Raw genomic sequence first — 22,979 nt, 5'->3', positions numbered from 1 at the left:
GGTGCTTCTGCACACGCCCACGCTACGCCCTTGGGCACGTTGTGGAACTCAACTAGCAGCAGCAGCAGCAGCAGTCTTCTAAGATCCAAAAGAGCGGCTGAACACTTTACCACTCCGGTATTCGACACGAAAACAAACTCAAATGGCCAATAAGCGTTGTCAACGTTCAGTTCGCGTCCAACAGAAGCGCCGACGTCGGTGGCGGGTCGTTTTTGCGCTATTGCGATGTCGACGTTGGGGTTAGAGAGGATCTGTTACTGGCAAGTCCACCTTGACTAGTACACTTTATTCAGTACTTGGATCCGTTTCCAGCATTCTTTGATAAGGAGCAACTATCTAGCAACACGATCTATTGCATGCGAGAAGAAAGAGGTCAGCACGTTGGGGTTAGAGAGGATCTGTTACTGGCAAGTCCACCTTGACTAGTACACTTTATTCAGTACTTGGATCCGTTTCCAGCATTCTTTGATAAGGAGCAACTATCTAGCAACACGATCTATTGCATGCGAGAAGAAAGAGGTCAGCACGTTGGGGTTAGAGAGGATCTGTTACTGGCAAGTCCACCTTGACTAGTACACTTTATTCAGTACTTGGATCCGTTTCCAGCATTCTTTGATAAGGAGCAACTATCTAGCAACACGATCTATTGCATGCGAGAAGAAAGAGGTCAGCACGTTGGGGTTAGAGAGGATCTGTTACTGGCAAGTCCACCTTGACTAGTACACTTTATTCAGTACTTGGATCCGTTTCCCGCATTCTTTGATAAGGAGCAACTATCTAGCAACACGATCTATTGCATGCGAGAAGAGAATTCCAGTACATCTACTCAAACAAACACCAGTTCCTCCTAATCTATTCTCGCTTTGGTAACACAAAACCGGGAAAGAGCTCGGACTCAGAGTTCAGGATCAATGCCCGCGTCTTTGGCGTTACTGCTTCACGAGTCTAGTCTTGAATCTGGACTAGCGTTCCGGCGTCTACGCAGCGTTGCACGACTGATCCCAGAACACACAGTCTATTTACAAGAATCACCTTGGACGCGCTGTACACGTCGCCTTGTGCCACCATGACAGCGAGAAAAACCCCGCGAGTCTCCGTCAAGTACAGGAAATGAGCATCGAAGCCAACGTTCCCGTTCTCAACATCCATTCTGATCCGGTTAGCGTTCAGGTACAGACCAGCACAACCATGGCGGTGGCGTCCTCGTCGTCGTCGTAGCGTCTTTCATTCCATCGAAGACGCTAGGTCCAGCGGTCCGCCAGATATCACCGGGTCGCCGACGCCAGCAAGCCGCTCTCTCCACTACGTCATTGACTTGTATCACCAGCCAGTTTCGACAACAACTAGGATGGGTAAACAACTTGGCGTCCATCGCTTCCTTGCGAGCGAGTCGCTCCAGATGATCCGTCCATACCGCGTGTACCGCTGCGCAGGCAGAGCGTGCTCGCTGTTCCGCCAGTCGACGACGTAGCAACTGCACGCGCTCGTCAGACGATATCGATGCCGGACTTGGATCGTCACCGCAATGTGGACATGAACCGGCACTGACATGTGCAGCTAGCGCTTCCAGCAGCAATGCCAACGTCTCCTCGCATGTCGCTTGAGCGGGGGCATCCACTCGGGTGCTTGCCGCGAGCCACTCCATTAGAGCAGCAGCCAAGTCGACGCTGTTGCGAAAACGCTGTGCAAATCGTCGGCCCGAGCACTGGTCGCTGATCACTTCCGTCGCCACTCGGTCTGCAGGGCGCAACGCCGCCCTGTGTTGTTGTTGTTGTTGTTGCTGTTCTGGCGTCGTCGTCGTCGTCGTCGTCATCGATGGTGAACCTGCGTGATTCAGACGCACAGCAACGTGGCGCATGCAACCGGACCACCAGGCAACGGCAAGCGTTCTCGCCATCGTTGCGTAATACACAGCACCGCTGAGATGCGACAAGCACGACTGACGGGTACACGTCAAAAGCCGACCTTGGAGCCAGCGCTGCAACAGGTTCACACAACGCTCGGACTGCGCCTGGGCTAGGCACCGGCTGCACAGATCGCTTAGCCACTCCTGTTGAAAACGTTCCAGTCGCTGCAGAGCAGCAGTGCCTGCAGGGAACAGCGTCTCCGGTCGACAGTACCAATCGAGCAGGGCGAGCAACGCAGTCGCCTCAGCAGCGGCATCCGACTCGCGAACACAAGCACCAACCGCTGGTCGTTCGGACCTGGCAGCCGTGCTCTCGCCGACCGGCTGCTGCAACAAAGTCGGTGACAAACCAGGCCATAGACCCAGTACAAGCGCATCCAGGGCATCCTGGGCGAGGCTTGCCGCAATCAAGTGTCGCCGAAAACTCGCATAGTAGCTATCGTTAGGCACTAGATCCATCTGGGCGAGACCTCGCAATACCGTAGCGATCCAGACACAACGCAAGTGTTCCAGGGAACGCGACCTACCAGGCGCATAGGACGTTTCTGTCTGTAGCAGTTGCCGCCGTTGACCAGCAACGATGTTTGCGTACTCCTCCAGCGCTCGACGACCAAGACGAATCACTCGCGACCAGAACGGAGCGCGCCCTGGTACCCGCAAAAGGCGCGCACACAACACCAAAAGAATACCAGCAAACTCCACGAGGTACTGGAACAGTTGCAGAGCAGCTCGCGACAGAGCAGGTGTTTCATCACCCGTGACTGCCGCACGCCGCCCCTGCAACCACATATGATTCCAGGCGAGCGCACTTGTCAGCAGCGCCTCCAGCTCGTCTACCAGCTTGGCCAGCAGCGTCGACACCTGGTGCCGGCGCCAGCTTGTTTCGCTGTTAACCGTCGCAGCCGAAGCTGTAGGCACCAGCTGCCGCAAACGCGCCAGCAACGGTAGCCAGAGGTGCCGCACATGCGTCAGCGGTGCTGCAGCCGCTATTGTTGTCGATGTTGCTACGCTTGTCGCTGGATGCCGCACCAGCCCGTTGCAGAAGCGTGCTGCATACCGCGCCAGAAAGAGCGGCCACGACGGCATTGCTGCTGCTGCTGCTGCTCCTGCATCCTCGTCTTCAACATCGCCGCTCTGGCAAAGGGCGCGCACAAGCGGCTCCATGCTCGACCATAGGCGACTGGCCGGTCGTTCACGAGCGCCGGCCTGTTCCGAGGCCCAAAGCAGCGGCGAGGCTACCAGTCCATGCAGCAGCGTCTGTGTCAGAAGATGCTGCAACGCGGCCGCCAGTCGCAGTGCTGCCTCCTGGTCGCTACACAGAGCGTTTGCCGACGACTCGCCCAGCGCTCCGTAAGCGTCAGCAGTCTCGCTGCATTCGTCGCTGCCGCAGCAGTGGATTTCGGACGCTGATACGCCTCTGGGAGCGTGCACGTTGCCAGGTATGCGTACCGGCTCTTGCAGTTTCGCCAAAAACACCAGTCGAGTGAGAAATCCGATCGACCAACGCCGTTGACAGGCCCGAATGCCCGTCCAGCTTTCCAGGTATTCAGAGCGTCCTCCAAGGAGAGGCGTCAGCCGCGTCAAGAAACGATGGACCGTCGCAGCGCCTTCGACCTGATGCAAGAGACGCACCATATCGGCAACGAGGTGCGCGTGTGCCTCCTGCAGTGACGCTGGAACAAACCAGAGCAGACCAGTCGAGTTACCAGCAGCACCAGACTGGTTTTGCGGAAGCACCAGCTCGAGAAACGCGGCGAGGCGCTCACTCGACGGGCCAATCGCGTGTAACAGCAGTGCGCGCTGGGTGTGTGCTGCCCACCAGTCGACCGTTGTCGTTGCCGTCATTTCTGGTGCCCATATCCATGCGTCTGGGTCACGCGGTGGATCCCGCGCATCATCCGACTGGGCGCCTGCGCTCTCTGCACAGGGCGTCAGCTCGAGCAGCGCACTCGCCAGTACCACTTGAATGAAACGGGCGACGCGTACAACGACACCGCTGGTGACCATGCTTAGTGCAGGCGTGATCGCGTACCGCGTGCTGGGCGCAGTCGATCCGCTGCTCCCAAGCGCAGCGTTTTCCAAGACTCGCGTCAGCCATGTCCAGTACCAAGGCAGCGCTTGCCACAGCGTCTCCCAGCACGTCCAAGTGGACGCGCCAATCGCACATTTGCCGACACTCGGGATGGTGTTGTTCGTGCGGCTGTTGCTGCTGCTGCTGCTGCTGTTGCTGCTGCTTGCCACGCAACGCTCGACCCATGCGGTCACATGATCGAGCGCTGGAATCTGTCCAAGCATCACGCGGTTGGTCTCGAGCCGCTGCGCAAGGACGCGTTGCGCCAAGACTGCCGGCAGGGGCGCGCGTTCCGATGCATACGCCATACCCGCTGACGGAAGCAATCCGGCTGGTGCCGCACCAGCCGTCTCCAGCCAGCGCAGCAATTGCTGCGAAAGCGTCACCCATTCCGTCGCATGCACATGGACAAGTCCATGCAGCAGCAGCAGCAGCAGCGGCGGCGTTGCACTGCCTGGAGACGCCATCGCCGTTTCGTTTGCAGATGATGCCGCATGCTGCGACGTCTCGAGGAATCGCACACGAGTGCAGCACCATATCATAAACGCCCCGTGTAGACGCAGGAGCGTCGGCAGTATCCAGTTAGGGCAGCGATGCCGCACCTGTCTGTAGAGTGCCTGCCGTTCTGGATCAGGGAGCATCTGCGCCAGCAGCGCTGTCCCGTACAGGTAGAACACATATGGGCCGTAGCTACGGTCGATCCAGTGGCAGACACCATCGCCTGCTGTGTCGTCTGCGGGCCCGCTGACCTGCCAGAGACGTGCCAACGACGCGCGTAGCAACTGCAGCCAGCGTCGTTCGAGTGTGCTGGCTAGCAAGCGCGCTCCAGCATGGGTGGCGTTCGCGTCGTCCACCACCACGCTGCATGCTGCCACCGGACTCGATGCATTGGTGATGAAACGCTGCCAGCAGCTTGTTCTCCAGACGGCCAACATCTCCAGAGCAGAGCGTAGCACGCCAAATAACGCGCCAAGAGTGACAGGTGCGCTCAGCGCCGCAGCGCCCTGGACATAGAATCCGTCGACTGATGTGGACGGCTGCGAAAACGGCGCACCCAGCGTATTCGAATGCCATGCATTGGGTACGCCCGCCAGGGCAACTACAGCGGTTGACGAGTCAACATTGCAGATATTTTGGAGCGATGCGGGTGTACCGTGATCATCATGACCGTCGTTATGATTACCATCATAATCGGCGGCGGCGGCAGCAGCAGCAGCAGCAGCAGCAGCAGGACGCAGCACCGTGCAGCCAAGCGCGTCACTTTCGGGACTGAACGGTCGCATCAGCTCCGTGGCCCATTCGTCCAGCGCCTGTGCCTGCAGACGCCAATCATGACGACCAAGCCGACGCTGAGCAGCATGTCCTAGTGTTGTTTCAGCGTTCGTGGTGGTTGCTAGCGGAAAAGCGATCCAGGTCGCGGCCTCAGCGCCGAGGTGAAGCGCCTGCTCCAGCAGCGGAGCACAGGTGTCCAACGAGAAGCCGCCAGTATGATGCGTACATGCCGCATTCACAACCTGGCGCCAGTGTCGGGTGCAGCACGCAAGCACCCGCTCATGCCAGCGTGCGAGAAGCGCCGCCAACGCAGGCATCGTCAACGTTGCTGACCCCGACGACGACGACGACGACGACGACGACGTGCATTCCTGACGCAGTGTCCGCCATCCTTGGAGGCTTTCGGCCAGCGCCGATGCTCCAAGGCGCCAGCACATCGGACTTGTCAGCAACACGGGCGCACAATGAAGCGCTTCGCTACAAAGCAGGTGCCAGCAGAAAAGACGTAGTGCCGAACGTAGCTGCTGCTGGGCATTTGCTTGCTCATTCACGCTTTCCGCCGCGTTTGCAGCGGTTACCGGTATCGTTTGCGGAATCGTCAACGGTAACGTCGGGAGACGAACATGCGCTGCCGATGCTCGCTCAAGACCAACAGCGACGGCTATCCACAGGGCGTCTCGCGCGCAACATATTCCCGACGACGAGGCACTGGTGCCGTCGAGCGCCTCGTGCACACACGTCGCCAGCGAATGCGCCGCCACAACGACTTGCGTGTCGGCATGCAGCGCCGTCAATCGCATCACCAGCTGTATGAGGTGCGGGAGAGCGGGCTCCGCTCCCTCTTGACCATCGGCGAAGCGAGAACCCGATTGTCGCAGCCACTGTCCTAGCACTGGGTCCGCGTCCGTGTACAAGAGCACCACGTCGTTCGCCAGCCGTTCCAACAGCGTTTGCAACATCGGCCAGAGCGTGAACTGGCAGCTCGTGTCGCGTGTCGAAAGCGAACAGCTCCACGCTTGCGACGCACCGGTTCCAGAAGCATGCTCGTCGTGCGCGTTCCACGCACCGCTCACATTCGTTTCCGCATGCGGATCTGCAGGAGCATCCCCGCAGCGCCGTTGAAGGATTCTCTGCAACATTTGATTCAAGTAGCCACTCCAGGCTGCGTAGAAGCTAGAGTCTGGGTTATCGCCAGCATACCGGCTGCGTCCAGCTGCGTCTGTAGCGGTTGCTGGCGGCGCGCTGTCCTGCTGCAACAACGACGACGACGCATCCACACCGTCCAAGCCGTCAATAAAAGCGTCAGCAGCATTCCACGAATCTGTAGCCTGCGAGCGCGTCCCTGCTGCCGTCACAGTCGAACGTTCCGCGACAATCAGCGGTAGAGGGTGTGATCTGCCAGCGTCGAAGCACTCGGGGTGCGCGAGTGTCGCCCGTTCGAGCGGCACCCCGGCTGGTGGAAGCCCGAGCGCATTATCGCACCACGCATTCGATAACGACGACGACGACGACGACGACAAGTCCAGCAATCGACAAAGTCGCAACAAATGGTCCGAAAGCGTCTGCGGACGCCATTCCGGGAGGCGTGTCTGTTGCTTACTGGCTCTGAACGCAGGTACGATGCTCGCGGGTGAACGCTGCTGATGCTGGTGCGCCCAGAATCGACTTGTACGCTGATGCGCAGCGTCGCCTTCATCACCCGGCAAGTCGTTTCCTGTCTCTTGTACAATCTGTTCCGTGTAACAATGCTGTGCGACTGCTGACCTCTGTGCAGAGCGGGTCTCCGTTTCCATCGGCGGCACTATTGCACCAGATGCGTTCATCGCTGCTGCTGCTGCTGCTGCTGCTCCTGTCGTCGTCGTCGTCGCCGCCGTCTGTCCAGCAATGAGTAGTCGTTGTGGTTGGCGGCGTTTGCGGCCAGAATGCCCCTCTGCTGTCGCCAACGGTGCCGGTAACCTCTGCGATGTTCCGCCGACCGCTCCAGAAGATGCCTCCAACGCTGGGAGTAGCGCGGTGCGCTGAGGCTGATCAGCTGCCCCAACCAGGTGACGCAGGCGCTGTACGCGCCAGTCGGGAGCTTCATGCACTGGTGAAGTGCTGCCCGACAAGGACGCTTCTTTGCCATCTGACATGGACGCCTGCAACAGCGAATGCACCGGCGCAGGTGCTGGTCCCCGCGTGGACGCCTTGCCTGCCCGAATCCGTTCCAGAATGCTTTCTAGTCGCTGCCTGCGGGCAGTCATAGAGCGCATGGAGCGAACGACACCAATAGCAACCTTGTCGAGGTTTGCATTGCAGCGGTCGCTTCTCTGGCCTGATGGTGCACCCAGCGAGGTGCCAGCATGCTCTGCCTCAAGAACGATACGATTCGGGCGCTGCTGATACCGCATCGCTGTTGCATTATGGCTCTCTGGAGATGCCACAGTAGGACAGCGCGCGTCATCGACTCCAAATGCATCCTGGTCAACAAGGTCGGATTCTGGTGAGGCGAGACGTCGAAGACGGCGCCGCTGCGGTACAGCCACTGGGTCTGCGGCGGGCGCTTGCATCACTTCCATCAGCGCGCCTCCGTCGACCTCAACAAAGGCCAGTTCGGGCGTTTCCGCTTGCGATCGAGAACGCAAAGTTTGGCGGCTGCCAGTGCGCGACTCAAGGCGTCGCTGATCAGGTGCAGGTGCGACCACACAGCATCCTGTCGAGGCGACGGAGGCGGAACGATACGCGAGTCTGCGTTCGCGTCGATGCCGCACATCCGCTTCTTCGTATGCTGCATCAGTTGTGGTGATGTATGCGTCGGGGTACGACCCAAGCAGGTCGATGTGTGTCGCTGGCAGTGAGCGGCGAATACTGCGCGCCTGTCGCTGTCCACCAGAGGCAGCGCGCACGTTGCGTCGTTGCGGTTCGCCTGCAGGGCGCTGCTGTCGATACCAATTTGCATTCAGAGCCAGGCTCGGATGCAGTTCCCGAATCCACGTATCGACTTGCCGCTCCATGGACTGGATCTCGGGCCACTGCCAGACCTCGCTGAGACAATTCAGCGCGTCAGGCGGAGCGCGCGTGTTCGGGTCCTCGCGCTCCGGATAAAGTCGCTTCAGCTCTCCTCGGGCATTGAAGCCGTACGTTGGATCGTGGATCTCGCCGCTGCGGATACATGCCCGGTAAAAATTGGAACACTGGTAGCCGCATCGTGACGGAATCGCTTTGCTGAAAATGCCCCAGCAGGTGCCTAGGCGCCATTGGTTGGCACGCCAGCGATCTAGTTCAGCGAAAAATAGGCGCCGTTCCGCAGGCGTCCACGTGTGGAGCGACTGCGTCTCCTCGCCCTCAAATTCACCAGGATCGGTATGCCGGTAGTAGTAGGCATTTGCGTTCTCGTGGCGATCTCGCCACGCTTTGAGGGCCGCTTCTGACCAGGAGGCAACGGCCTCACGAGTCCACTGGCGACTCACAACGCGGCGCAGGGTGTGCACGCGTCGTTGCGCATCCGGAGCCAGACGCAATAGTTGTCGATGCGGAACGCGAGCGAGTCCGACAATCGCCTGAACAGGTTCAAGGCGGTGAAGCTCGCTGCGCCCGCGAGCCCGGATGCGGGCACTCTGCACGAGACGCTCCCGGAATTGCCCCATATCCCTGGGCGGCAACAGCGACGAGCGACGCAAGCACCATGCTGCATCATCAAACGAGAGCCACGATGCTGCCTGCAGTCGATGCGCGTCTGTAGCGCCGCTGTCATACCACAGTCGTCTGCCGTACGACATGGGCACCCGCACACAACCCGACTCCATCAACAAGCGAAGACGGCGCAAGTTCCGCGCCGCCACCCGGAGAAACAGCGGAGCTTTTGTCGCTCGTGAATACCCAAGCGTCAGAACTGCACGTCGCCATTCGTTCGTATCACGCTGAACGGCGCTCTCGAATTCCTGGATCAGGTCTAGCAAATGGGAAAGATTCAGGACACTTGGAGCATCAGAGGCTGCAACGTGGAACTTCGGGCTCAGGGCGGGCGCTTGGCGCCGTGGCGGCCCTGGCGAGACTCTCTTCTCCAGGTGTGTTCGGGGCAGCGGTTGCACCGCATCCCACGCTGTTGAGCCATACGTTCCGAACTTGGCATCCGGTGAGGAAATCGAACCCGTCTCCAATTTCGTTGCGGTGGAAGCGCCAGTTACGCGAGTATCCGTCTTTGGAGTGGTCCCAGGGGAGCGCGTTTCTGGCCATGAACATGGCTCATGCTTGATGCGCTTGCCGCAGACACTTGCCATCATCGGACTGGAACTTGTGGAGACATCATCACAGTCTAGCGAGGATCGCGGAGACGCTTTGCTGTCCACAGGAATTCGTTCGGGCGATTCCACTCGAGTTTCGACGCGCGCTCGAGACTCTGGAAGCGCCCGGTGCGAAGACGCTCCCGCTGTCTGCGCTTCGACTGAATGAGATGCCACTCCCTCTGGCGTCGTCGGGGACGCTATCGAGCCGAATAAAACCCTTCTGGTGGTGCAGCGTGAAGTGCCGTCGTGCGTTTCTATCGATTGATGAATACGTTGGCGCTTACGTGGCGACAGCGTCCGCGTACCGTGCGCCGGCAAAGCAGCCGTGGCTCGTTCGCGCGCTTGCCAAAGGCCTTTGAGATCGAACTCATCAAAGGGACTTGCCGACCCGTCTGCAGCTGCATCATCTGGAGTCTGACGGTACGGTGGCCAGCAAGCGTTCTCAATAGACCCGCTCGGAGAGTGGTCGCTCAGCGGCGCGCAGGAGCGGTTGTCTTCGCTGAGCGTACCCAGGACTCGTGTGAACGACGCGCTGCATGAGTTGTCTGGGTCTTGCCGAGTGATCCCGTCCCGGCGAATGCCAGACAGCTGCTCGAGGGGGGCCTCGTCCTCGAGTGCCGTGAGAGTCCCAGAATCTGCTGCAGGCAACAGCGCAATCTCGCCGCTACTTCGGGATTCTGACTCACCTAGAGCGTGAGCCGCGGCGAATTTTGTCGCCACGATTCGAGCGGATCGGGTAGAGCTGCCGCTGCTGCTGTTGTTGCTGGAAGCAACGGGCGTCGAGCCATATGATGTAAAAATTCCGGTGTTGCCAGTTGTGTCGGGATGCTTCAGAGTGACAGCATGCGTCTCGTCTTGCGAAAGTAATGAGTTTGAAGGGAGCCTCTGTGCACCGACCCCGTGCCGTACCTCTCCCAGTGCATCATCATCATGGCAAGCTGACTCGAGCACGCTCCCATCTGGAGATAGCGTGCCGGATAACGCTCCGCTTGGTCGCTGCTGGAGGCATTCAGCGCGTTGAGCCGCAAGCACGGTCGCCGGCGCTGGCGCATCCGACAATTCCTGCCGCTCACCCGGACTTTGTCGCAGGCGACCCGCAGACGGCGACGGGTCACTGGACGGAACCGCCTCGTTCTTCGTGGAAGTCGCCGTCTCCGTCCATGCCAGCGCGGATACGCACGTGGAATTCTCACCGCCAGAAGAGCCGAATCTGCAACTATTTGTAGCATGATGACTCTCCGAACCTGGGATGTTTCGAGTCGTTCGCAATTGAGCAAAGCGAAGCTGCTCGTCAGCGCAGCCAATGAGGCCCACTACAATATCCAGAGCGCTAAGCCATCGGCCTTGTTGCATCTCAAGGCAACTGGTATTTGGTGGAATTCTGTTTTGCCCATTCTCGCTGTACACTTCGACAACGACATCGATCGAGTGATCAGACGCTGTGCAGGTTGACCCGACGCCGCAGAGCTCGGCACCGGTAGCCCGAACAATGGCAGCAACGGCGCGCGCATTGGAAGCAACAGCGACCATCCATGAGGCACACGTCCTCCCCCGCGATTCATTAGATGCTCCGTTGACAGCTGGGCAGAGCAAATAAACCCGCAAATCTTGCAACAGGCGTTTGCACCGACCGCTCTGTAATGACTCACGCCACCATCGTGCGGCAGACGCGACGCTGCGTTCTGCATCGCTCAGCGACTCTAGTGAAGCTGCCCATTCATGGTCGATCTCATTGTCGAGCCAACAGCCCGCACTCGCGGATGCCCGCAGGTATGATGCCCGCAGGATCCAGTGGCCAGTCGCTATCGCACACAATAAGCGAGCGCCGTGTGCTATCTCAAAGCGCGCGGGTAGAAGCTCAGTGACGATTGTATGGGTGACCTGGGTGGCTTCTTCAAACCAGTCGTTGCTGTGAACAGCACTTTCGCTGACCGCTCCGGTTTTCCGTCGGTCCGCTGAGGCTCGCTCCGTGACGCTCGATCCGCTCCCGTCAGGATAGATCCACGTTCCGTGGATAGAGCGTGCCGTTCCTACCCACGCCGTACAGAGTTCCTGAAGTCCCAGGGATCCTCTTCGTGTAAGAATGAAACTGATTCGCCGCGAACTGGGATCCCCAACGGTTGCTGAACCGCACACCGCGGCGCTAGCGCTTGACTGCATGCATAGGCGCGCTTCCCGTTGCTACAAGTTATATCCAATCAACGTGCTCTTTCACTGCAACTGCTTCGGTAACCTCTTCAAAATCAACAACCACACCTATTTCCCTATGACTTTTGGTAGAGAACGGCACTGGTAGCCGAGAGCGCGCTCCCGAAGAGGAGCCAAAACGGTGCGCTGCGCACTGCCGCTTCCGGACCCCGCGTGCGCGCCAAGGCAGCGCAGTGACGATTTCGGGCGAGCACGCAGGGCGCCGAACAGCGATGCGTGCACGGACACGTATGCATAGCGATGCGTGCACGGACACGTATGCATAGCGATGCGTGCACTGTATGAACGTATGCATAGCGATGCGTGCACTGTATGAACGTATGCATAGCGATGCGTGCACGGACACGTATGCATAGCGATGTGTGCACTGTATGAACGTATGCATAGCGATGCGTGCACTGTATGAACGTCGATGCATGCACAGGTACACGTTTGCATCCGCAGGGGCGCACTCCATTCAGTGCAAGCAGCGCTTTCAAGATCAACTAGAACGTCGCAAGACGCGTACCAAGCACGGGTGCCCGAAGATAACGTCTGCCACGAACTGGGATAGAGTTATCGCCAACCACAAGCTCTTTCTGTCACTCCAGAATAGAACCTATGTATGTAAGTCAAACGCAAAATGTTCTACGGTCATGTGGATGAAATGGATACCCTCGTGCTGACACCACCCAGCCTTTTTGGATCGCTCACCTGCTATCGGCTTCAGTTCATCCAGGCGCAATTCCTGCCTGAGAGGCTGCTCCACAAAGCTGGATGGCGTCAGCTCTTTAAGTCTCGTCATCAGCACAACACATCGCCTCATATAATTCGTGGCGTGCAAGTCTCGGTTCACGCACTCCACGTGTCCGTTACCTGTGGTGGAACTCATCAATTCAAGAAGTCCTCGAACTTTCGCCTCCATTTCGACGTTCTGATGTGTGCACCCCAGCGCATCCACTTATTTTCGAAATCGAATACACTCCATTGTGCCGGTAGGCGAGGACGTTCCTGGAGGAAGTAGGACTTGCGGATGGGAGACGAATTGTGTCTCCGTACGTCACTGTGTGATGAACGCTGCAGCGATTCGCCCAATGCAGCGATCATTGCGTATCACAAGAGAAAACTCTGCTTCGATGGGTTTCAACCGCGGGCTGTACAGAGGAATGAAAAGGAGCTCCATTAACCGCCAGAATCGGCAAAAACTCGGACGCAATCGGAATGGTGAAATGTCTTGTGGTTCAGCGGAGGAACGTAGCCAGGTGTCCGGTGAAAGTCATCAATAATTCGACAAAGTGAATGCTGTTGCTGCTTGGGCCTCGCATTCGACTTTCGGTCGTACATACAACGGGCTCCCTCTCCGCGCATACCCATATACGCTCCGACGGTTTTATCCGAGCAGAGTCTCGTCGAAGAAAAAGGAAACAACCCGACGCCCCCATGCTTCATCCCGATTGCGACGTTCCAGAAACGCTGGCGTTGCGATTTCGGTCGAAGATGGCCGTGCTTGAACTAGGACGTTTTTGCGATTTTATCCCTGTTTTTTCAGGACCACACGAATAAGATATAGAGTATCAGACACACCCATGGTGTCTATTATCATCGCTTTTGGTTTCCGTAAAAGGTTATCTACGGATGTTGTTCTATCGTTGACCGCAAGCACGCTTTGAGAATATCGGGTTTTGGCGCGGAGCGCATATTCTTGGTTCTTCCAGTGTTCCTCAACCGTTGGAGCAAGGTGCTATGACTGACCTGAAGGAGAAATCCATTCCACCGTGCACTGTTCAGTTAAGAATATATCTCGTACGGGCAATTCGTCCACGATCTATACTATGCATTGCATCGTGATGTCGATCTCCTGCAGTGCACCATAGGGAGAGTGGAATAAATTTTATTCTTGAAAAACTATGATTCGCTGCGTTTCTAAGCGTCCGTGAAGAGCACTAGGCACAGCGACTAGCAGCTTGCGCAAACGGTCTACAGTACACATAGCACCCATTGCAAACTGTTCATGCATCCGTGTCGGCGAATGCGTGTCGTGCACGATGCGTGCATCGCGCAGCGGCATCGACGCCAACAGACACGCTCGCAGTGACATGTTGGACAGCACCCCAGCAACAGGCCATAGGGCACTGATTGCCTGGCACGCACCCAACGGCGAGCTGCGAATGCGTGCTCTCGGGCAAGGCTGCGGCGAAACTGCCCAGAGCCGCAACATCGGCCAAGCGTCCACGTTACGTCGATGCGGCATAGAAGCCCCCAGGTATGGCTGATGCGTGCCTCTTGCTGGCATGGCATCTGAGATGGAAATTGGAGCGTAAAGTAGGTGAAAAGGCGGCTGCGGCACCTTCACGGAAAGCGCTGTGTTGGGCGCTCCGATTTCCGTCCCACACGGTGCCACGACAGAGGCAACTCCTCGAAATGCTTCGCACTGGTACCTGATAGACTCGCTGGAAGAACAATATTTCCTCCAACCGACACCATGAGAGTCATCGCAAAGTCGTCGCGCCTCTGTAACAAGTCTACAGCAGCACACGCACTGGCGATTCCCTCTAGCGCGGGTAGTCAACGCTACTACCGTAGGAGCGCAAGATGGACCAGGTCGCTTTTCCATTCGGGTGCACTGTACTGTGAGCGCGAGAGCATCGAAACGCCCATGAAGAAACCAAAGTGCCTGTCCAAACGGCTGGTACAAGTAGCCTCATCGGGGTATCCTGCTTTGATCCATCGGTTCTGCACCGTCAAACGGAAGCAATATGCAGACGTCGGTGTAGAAACTGAGAACCATCCCATGTGCCAGAGAACCTGCACCGTGCAGCGAGGAACGAAGCATAAGCTGGGTCCTCATTTCGGGTGTCAAGCACCTGGAAGTGTCACTGGCCTCTGGTCGGGTGCTCTGCGATGCGTGAGCGTCCCCCCGCTGGCGATGATGCCGTCCTAGGGCGTCGTCAACGTCGCGATCGCGCAAACAACCTCGCCTCGGAGTCGCCCTCAGAACTGAGCAGGGCGTGCGCTTGGAGTACCTGTATCGCGGCTGGCTTCGCTGCTGCACACCTGTCTCGATATCTGTTGCCAATTATACTTACGATTCATATACGTTTCTGTACAAGCAGCAGCGGCTGAGTACCCCGCACTCGATGCCGCGTGCCGGCCTCGCGCCTCGCCAAGTTTTTGGTGGACAGAACAGTCATACTGAGCAGAAAACCCCAATCGCTCGTTGGACAGCATCATACAGGAAAGCAACCATTACTGCACACCATATCTCCAAGATCTGGTACCCACCGCCAATACTTCGGAACGGAGCTACTGGTCGTTGTGTGCACGTCCCAGGCCAGCGCGTCCTCGAGCAGTCGCAGTCGCAGTCGCAGTCGGCGAACGTTTCGAACGGCACTGCACTGCACTGCACTGACAGCGTTCGATACTCGCTGTAGCTCGACCGAGTTTTGCTTTGAACAAATGCGGCGAAAACGACCGCACAGTCTCCGCGACAGCTCCTCAGAGGATGGTTCGGAAAGTTCTTCGGAAACAGCGTCCACAGAGAGTAGCGATCCAACGACCTGGTTGGCAACAGCTCGAGAGCTGCGTGCTCGGATTGACGCTTTGTTAGAGGCCCGCGCACGCTTACACAAGCCACTCCAGACTGCAGCGAAGCTTCCGCATGCCCCACTGTACAGAGCTTTCTGCGAATCCAGTCCGGAAACTCAGGATTTGTGCGTTCAGTCTTCCACTGCCGCGCGAAGAGTGCTCGAGTTGTGGCTTCGCGAGGCGGCGGGCCAGCAGGCGCAACAGGCACCGGCGAGCAGCCAAGCGCTCGAGGCGTCGCTGGCCCAGAGGCACCAAAAGCTGCTTGGGCTGCGTAAAAGCGTACTGGAGCGCATACATCAAGAGATAGTGGTACCTGAACAAACACCAACGACGACTGGGCGAAACGAGGCGCTGACGACCTTGGGACAGGGTCTTGAAAGCCAGCTGCAGCGCCTGCTGTCGGACGTGCACTCTCGCGAACGCATTCGTCGCATTTTCCAGGCCCGACGCAAAGGAAGTGAGCCGGTTGTCAACAGAGGAGTCGCACAGGCGGGAAATTCCGGTAGGTATGATCCGGAGCATTTCGATGACGCGGAACTTTTCTATCGCATCATGCAGCAACGAATCGCTGAGAATGACTGGGACAAGAGCTCTTTGCCGGCCGAAAGATCAAAAGGCACCATGGCGAGCCTCATACACAACGAACATCTGGATCCAACAACAGCGCTCATCATTGAGCGGGCAAAGCATCGGCTGCGCAAGTATGCTGCGGAAGAGCGCCACGCTAGCAAGGGACGGCGGCTCGTGTATACCGTTCACGATCGCTTGGTGGGATTCATGGCACCGCGACCACTGCCACAAGTCCGTCCGCTACCAGGTGCGATGCCCATGGAGACCTGAACTATTCCCGTGTCTTGCATGGCGGGCGAGATGACCGCAGCGAGCACTGAGGAGTTCGATGGCAAGCAGGCGAACCTGGTGGAAGCGCGCCATCGTCCCGGTGCTACCGCGAGGCCTAACACAGTGCCTGCCGCCTGGAATGAGCATATTCGGACATGCCTCGTCGCAGCGTGCTCCGCACGCTCATAGAGAGATGTTACGAACCGACGTCAGCAGAGCGTGAGCCAGTAATGACGAGCCTAACAGTTGCTCTTCTGATGCGATTCCAGAAGCCTCTGACGATCGCTTCGCAGAGATTCGATGTCCTTGCCCTGGAATCAGTCTCGTGTTCGAATTCGGTGTTGTGTATTCCATAGCCAAGAGCTGGCGAAGCGTTCGTAGCATGAGCTCGTCAGCTCTCATGTCTAGCGGATGGCAACGCTGCCGTGGAGCGGCGACCTGATCTTCGGCGTTCGCCCAGGAAACCTGTGCTAGTCGTAGGATTCGTCCTTGATACCCATTTCAGAGTCAAATGGAAGGGGCATGCTGACTCGAGCGTGCACTCTAAAGTTTGGGTCTGCTCCCATTGTGATGAATACCAGATTTTGCGAGCTCTTTCTGCAGCCTCTTCCGTTTCTGAACGCTTATCTCCGACGTTCAATATATCGGTATCTCCTGTCACTCGAGCTCAAATGACAGCAGTCGATGGAATATTGCTGGGAGCGTTCAAGTCCGGGTTTCGCAGCTTCCGTCAGGTGTCGACGTATGGCATGCTCAGGCGGAAGTTGCGCTCTCGGCTTTGCATGACATTTTCACCTCCTTTTGAACACAGCGCCGGTGCATCCTGAAACTTGCAGGGAAACAGGGCATGAAACATAGACGCATGCACGATCTGGTATTCTTCATGCTGACTGAGCATCACATGGCGAGGCAATGGAAGGCAAGTGACTCGCGATAACGTGAAAACACTAGTAAGCATGCGCGAAGGCACGTGCTGCACCGAGACTTGAACGCCTCGACCAGCGTCCGGAAACGTCTCCTGGTTCGGAGCGTGCAACAGCTTTGTGTCAAGCGAACTTTCGAGGAGATCGTTTTGTGTTTCTTGTGTGTATTGTGGTGAAACGCGGAAGACTTGCGCGATAAAATCACTAGACAGGAGGTAGGGCATCGGACGCTCGAAAAGACCAAGGCACTCGTATCATACAGTTCAGAAATCTAGCAGGGCTGGAGCGCCTTGAAGAAACACTGGTAAAGACTTTTCCCGGCAGTCGATAGACAATAATGGTTTCTCCTAGTCTGATATTACTGAGAACATTCCGCTGCGTACTTCTTTGGATAGCCGCATCGAGAGTTTTTTCAAACGTCTTGTCCGCTGCTGATGAGGCCGGCTTGCCTGTGGCACCATAAAGCCTGTCTCTCTGAGCGCACACACGTTTAAACCGGCCGAAGAACTGGACGCTGTACACCGCGCAGCCTCTAGAAAAATGCCGGCGTTCATGACAGACCCTATACAACGTCCGGAGCGCAGCACGAACTTACACCCACGAGTGCGTGGACGGATTGCCGGCGCCTCTTCTCGATACTACCTATGAACGACAAACTAACGTCCCTTTCGTACATGGATCTCGTTGGTAGCAGCTGCACCACGCGCAAAATAACCTGAAGAGCCGTGGTTGGAGGTACCTCGCTCGTTGCAACGAGTCGGTGCTTCCAACATACTTCTCGACGCCGTCTCCAGTGCTCGTCTCTACGCGTGCTTACGATCCCTATTTCCCTAAAACCAAGACATGCACCTTATGTATGTACTGTTTAGCAATCAAAACAGAGATTCGTCTCCGCTATGGTGCACAGACCCTGGTCTTCATCTTCCAACGCAGTCGAGTGCGCAGCCGGTTTCCGAAGAAAATCTGCCTCGTCTTTGCAAACAATCTCCGTTACGGTCGTACGTCGACACTTGCACAGACTATGTTTGCGGTGACCCGCGGAGCTCAGTCTCTTCTCTTTCGGAACGTTATGTGCGCTTGAAAGGTGTTTCAATTCCGCCACTAGCCACTTTTTCTCGGCATGCAACACCAAGTATGTTGCTTGCGAGAGGTGCTCGCAACGACCGACGGTCGTGATAAAGTCTACCGCCTGGTTCAATTTACTGCAAAGTTCGTGCGCGGACCCTATACTGAACTGCTTATAAAAGATCCGGAGCGTGTTCCACTACTTGCACAAAAAGCGCTCACTTTGGAACTGGTGCTCGCAGATGGTCGGAAGCTCTTTCGTTTGGCTCGCGGCCTCAACGTGCTTGCAAAGTACTGGAACCACCAACGCACCACAAAGGGCGGCACACTTGAACTGATCTTTGGAACACCAATTTTGCAGCTGCTGGCTGATTTGGGCCTTTTCTGTTACTTTGGTTTTGATCATCTCGTCTGGTTATACAGAACGGGACTGTTTTTGGAACCTCCTGGCCAAAAGCGCGCACGCTTCTGGGGTCGCTGTGCGGGATACAGCCTCCTCCTATCCAGCCTTGCCTCATTTGCGCTCTATGTTTATCAGCTCTGGTCTATTCTTAATCGGAAACGACGCTCTGATGAAAAGGGTGCCAAGGACTCGATCTCAGCACTGGCAGCTACTGCGTTGGAGCCTGAGCGACCACCTCCCGGAAGCTTTGAGACTGGCGTGCTCGCCAGAGCTGTGCGTTACGGATGTGACATCCTTGTAGGCTTGAATATGGCCGAACCAGGACAGCATTCTCAGACACTTGTAGGGGCTGCTGGCGTCCTGTCCTCTGTGCTCCAGCTCGCCCAGCTCTGGCCTCGGCGTCGTTCGCGGATCACGGAAGGCACACCTACTGCTGGAATGGACAAACTAGGAGCGACAGCTACGGTGCATGCTACAGCAGAAACGCTACCGACAACAGGGCCCGCTACAGAAACCTCGCACGCGGTTCCTAACTCCTTGAATGCCGCTGCTGAGCAGCAGTCCAGCGAAAGCGGAAACCATTCGCCCAAGCCGCGTCATCGCAGTCGCCGCAGGGGTCCCCCACGAGCATCGCGACCGTCGACATCTTCGTAACGAGGACATTTACGTTCGAGACCAAATCGAGAAGCATTTGGCGTATTCCATGCGTTCCAGCGACAAAGCTCATGACGTAAGCCAAGTGCATACCCGCCTGCTTTGCGATCGTTCAGCATGGCGCAGTGGGTTTTTCTCCCGCCCCGAAACGACGCTGCTCAAAAAGCGGACAAGTTTTCACAGCCGAGTAAAGACCTGCTGTTCGTAGCTACTTCAGAAGCAGTTGTGCTGCGCGACCAGGGTTGCGCTCTCTGGTGTGCGGCGGAGGAACGTAGAGAGAGCCACATGATTCTTAGAGAAGCGCATCCTACACAGCGCGGGAGCCTCCACGACAAGGAGCTATGACGAACCGGCAGTCTTGGATCTGGCAGCTGATGAAGAGCTCTCTAGTTGATATGCGAATGCGCAGAAGAAGCGAATGAACGTCCCGAAAGCAGGTTTGGAATGCACTGCACGTATGCACCCCCGAGAGCGGGCGCATTACAAGCCAGCTGCGAGGATGAAAACTCGCCAAAACGCCTGTTGCCGGTTGCAGCGAAGGAACGTTTCTTTCGTGCACTTTTTATAAAAGGAATACGCAGACACCCGCCAATGTGCCACATGTAGCGAACAATGAGCTACATGCATAGATGGATATCTAAATGCTTCCATATCTAAATGCTTTCGTTGATGCATTTACCTATGCAGATATAGTTGCTTGTATGGATACATAAACTGGTGCTCGCGTTGATTCATGCAATCTTTTCGAAATACAAGACCCTTGAGTCCATCAACACGCTCCCAGAGTCGTAAACACTGCTGTTTATCGAAGCCGCAACTATAACCCCTCCACAGATACTTTTATTTCCAGCAAGCAAAGTCGAGCTTCTTCCTGGGACATTCTGACTCGCTCGTCTGCTCCTCTAGAAGCCATGCGCTTAGTGCTTGCCCGCAACTGCGCTGAACACACCACTGTGGGCAACTTGCTTTTAAAGAATAGCAACGCTGGATCGCTTCTTCTGGAGGGTGTCGGCATGAAACGTGGACGACTCGACGCCGGTGCATGTAGGCGACCACATTTCGCTTCAGAGCAGCATGCGCAGCAGCACATCATATGACCAGAGCTGTTCATAGAGAAACTTTTGTTTCTCAACATACCAAAGTCTACATCGCCACGACGGACAGATGGCGCTCGCGCGAGGAAGCGGTCGTAGACCTTCATTGCACCGTTCCGCCAGACTCTTCATCGGATTCAGCGTTTACACGGACTCTGGTCAGCGTCAAAACCTCTCAACAACATGAATGCCCGTTTATGAGATCGAGCACATATCACTTTCCGAAGCAGTGCACTGGAATCGATGTCTTCCGTTTACACACACGAAGCGAAAAAACTTGTGGCTTTGGCAGTAGCAAACGCTGACTCAAGTGCGAAGCATTCTGCGACTAAACCAGTTCACGCGCTTGATCGCAATCAAGTCAACAAGCCAATCGTCAATGAACTTCGGTAAACGCGGCTCCAGGCCCAAGTCGGCAGCGACTCGGTGCGCAGCAGCGAAACCGCTGAACGCTACCGCATTGAGACCCTGGCCGGGAAACGAGCTATCACCGACGCAGTACAGACCACGCACTGCAGTACAGTTGAAAGGCATCGTGAATAAGCCTTGAAGCAGGCGATGCGTCATTGGACCGTAGGTTCCGTCTTGCCTACCTAGAAAACGCCGGTGCGTGCGAGGCGTCCCCACATGCATTTCCTCGATGCCTGCAGCAAGTCCAGGAAAATGGGGCTCGAGACGCTCCAACAGTCGCGCCGCATAGCGCTCCTTCTGCTCCCGGTACGCGGTCGGCGATAAATGTTTCCACTCCTCCATCCACGATGGCGTAAAGACGTGAAAGATGTGGCGGCCCTCGGGGGCAACGCTCTGGTCGAGAACTGTGGGTATCGAAACAAACAGCGTGCCCAGCGCGCCATGCGCTGTCTCCATATCCTCCCAGCGCTCCAGAATGATATGATGGCAGTCCTCGAGGTTGCCATCCTTATTTGAGAGCGCATCTCTCCTAACGCCGATATGCACCGACAGGAAAGAAGGTGCTTTCACGTAGAGTTGCGACCAGAGACGCTCTATTTCCGGAACGTGTTCAGCGTTCACGAGTGCCCGTCGTCCTGGCCTAAACTCTTGCGCGCCTGCTCCAGAAACAGCTGCAGCAGCTCTAAAGTGCTCTCCAGTCTTGCGATCATGCGAAGAAACTGTCGTCGTGGGTGATGAAAATTCCGGCGATACGGCAGGTTCATACGAACGGCTCTTCTGAGGCAGCAGCGCTTCTAATACCGTTCCCGAGTTGTCCGCGACGCTGCCGCGTGTTGGTGTGTCAGCAACGACCGCTGCTGCTACCGGAAGCGAGGCATGCGCTGCGGTGGTCGCACTAGCCACTTCCTGCACCGTCTCTGGCTCAAGGCCAAACGTGTCCCAGCGTGTTGCATTCGAAATAATAGCTCTGGCTCGAAAACGCCTGCCATCCGCGAGCCGAACGCCTACCGCTCGTTTGCCACCTGGAGCACTAGGATCCGACATCATCTCTATCTCGGTCACACGAGCACCGTAAAAGACCTTGCAGCCTGGAAAGCACCTCTCGAGACCTGCAGCAAGCCGCTGGGCAATCTGGCCTACACCGCCACGAGGGTAGTTGACGCCTCCATAGTGGCGATCACAGAAGACCATACCGGCATTGATCATTGGGGTGCGATCCGCGGGCATCACCGACCATACATAACAATCAATATCGATAAAACGGAGCAAGGTCTCATCGCGGATGTGCCTGCGAGCGATCGTACCGACATTGACCCCGAGGTAGCGCAGGAGCGTGAAACAAGCACCAGGATTTTGGCGAAAAACTCGCAAGAGGTAACGAGGCTCCTCGAGAGAGCGCAGCTCCAATGCATTGAGTGCTCGAAACACTTGCCAGCACTCGCCGTAGAAACGATGAATCCCCTCTTTTTCTGCAGGAAAGCGCTCCGTGAGCGCTTGCAGCCATCGCTTTTCATCTCGATAGACAAGGAGATGTTGCAGCACAGGATCAGGGCAATGGTAATGAATCTGTACCGGGTCGGGGATGGTTTCCAGGTGTTCGCCAACTGCAGCGAGTGCCTTAGTTAGCAGGTTCGTGGAGCCAGGCTGTTCTCCGAGGCCAAAGATCATGGATGCTCCCACGTCGAAAGTGTAGCCACCGCGCCGAAAAAAACCAGCGGAGCCTCCTGGAATCAAATAACGCTCAAATACAGCGACTTTGGCGCCTCTCTGGGCCAGCTGCGTCGCTGTGACCAGTCCACCAATCCCGGAACCTATGACGAGTGCGTCAAAAGCTGTGCGTATCTCCGGAGCTGCAGTAGCAACTGCAGCTGCTCCATCGTCTACGTTAGCGCTCAGCTGTGGTGCTCCGTGCCGCTCAGGACGCTGACGAGCGGTCTGGTACTGGCGCCCAGCCCCGGAGCAAGTCCGTTGGAAACGACGTGTGGGCTGTCTCCAGCCTCGCTGAGGCGTGAACCGCCTTAGATGAGATAGACTCGGTGACCATGACGTCAAAAAAGCATAACCTCTATCGTGAGCTGCAGGCATTGAAGTGCTCCGAGCTGCAACGTATACCCGAGGCGGTGTTGCTGGCCCCGCAGACCGCAGTTCAGTCACTCTGGGCAAAGGAGGCGACCAAAGCTGCGCATAGCTCTGGTGCATCTGCAGCAGCCGTTGCGGCTCTTGAGGCTCACGTTTTTGATCCCGTCCACGATGCTTGGACATGTTCAAGCGTTTCCTAGGGAGCTGTCAATGATAGCGGCCGA

General features: G+C 56.9%; 4 protein-coding genes and 1 non-coding gene across 5 annotated transcripts, besides 2 other annotated features; 2 read left to right on the top strand and 3 right to left on the bottom strand.

Annotated features, from left to right (window-relative positions):
• Positions 1-19: 19 nt before the first annotated feature.
• Positions 20-1,357: a sequence feature (possible transcribed region).
• Positions 1,160-11,674, bottom strand: CYME_CMN273C (hypothetical protein; the record flags this gene model as incomplete). Its single annotated transcript, XM_005537332.1, has 1 exon — positions 1,160-11,674. The coding sequence occupies one exon, from the start codon at positions 11,672-11,674 to the stop codon at positions 1,160-1,162; it is 10,515 nt and encodes a 3,504-aa protein (XP_005537389.1).
• A 1,911-nt stretch (positions 11,675-13,585) lies between these two features.
• Positions 13,586-15,045, bottom strand: CYME_CMN272T. The gene has a single exon (XR_002461487.1). It is a non-coding gene; the product is annotated as a hypothetical transcript (transcript).
• Positions 15,046-15,794: 749 nt separating this feature from the next.
• CYME_CMN271C (hypothetical protein) lies at positions 15,795-16,160 on the top strand (the record flags this gene model as incomplete). The annotated part of the gene is made up of 1 exon (XM_005537331.1): positions 15,795-16,160. The coding sequence occupies one exon, from the start codon at positions 15,795-15,797 to the stop codon at positions 16,158-16,160; it is 366 nt and encodes a 121-aa protein (XP_005537388.1).
• Positions 15,833-17,709: a sequence feature (possible transcribed region).
• A 460-nt stretch (positions 17,710-18,169) lies between these two features.
• Positions 18,170-19,171, top strand: CYME_CMN269C (hypothetical protein; the record flags this gene model as incomplete). Its single annotated transcript, XM_005537330.1, has 1 exon — positions 18,170-19,171. The coding sequence occupies one exon, from the start codon at positions 18,170-18,172 to the stop codon at positions 19,169-19,171; it is 1,002 nt and encodes a 333-aa protein (XP_005537387.1).
• A 1,400-nt stretch (positions 19,172-20,571) lies between these two features.
• CYME_CMN268C (probable carotenoid cis-trans isomerase, CrtH) lies at positions 20,572-22,938 on the bottom strand (the record flags this gene model as incomplete). Its single annotated transcript, XM_005537329.1, has 1 exon — positions 20,572-22,938. One exon carries the CDS (start codon positions 22,936-22,938, stop codon positions 20,572-20,574), a length of 2,367 nt encoding a protein of 788 aa, XP_005537386.1.
• Between the last annotated feature and the right edge of the window lie 41 nt (positions 22,939-22,979).

Source organism: Cyanidioschyzon merolae, chromosome 14, assembly GCF_000091205.1.
Source record: "Cyanidioschyzon merolae strain 10D DNA, chromosome 14, complete genome".
Classification (NCBI taxonomy): domain Eukaryota; phylum Rhodophyta; class Bangiophyceae; order Cyanidiales; family Cyanidiaceae; genus Cyanidioschyzon; species Cyanidioschyzon merolae.
This window is presented reverse-complemented; position numbering and strand designations above follow the sequence as displayed.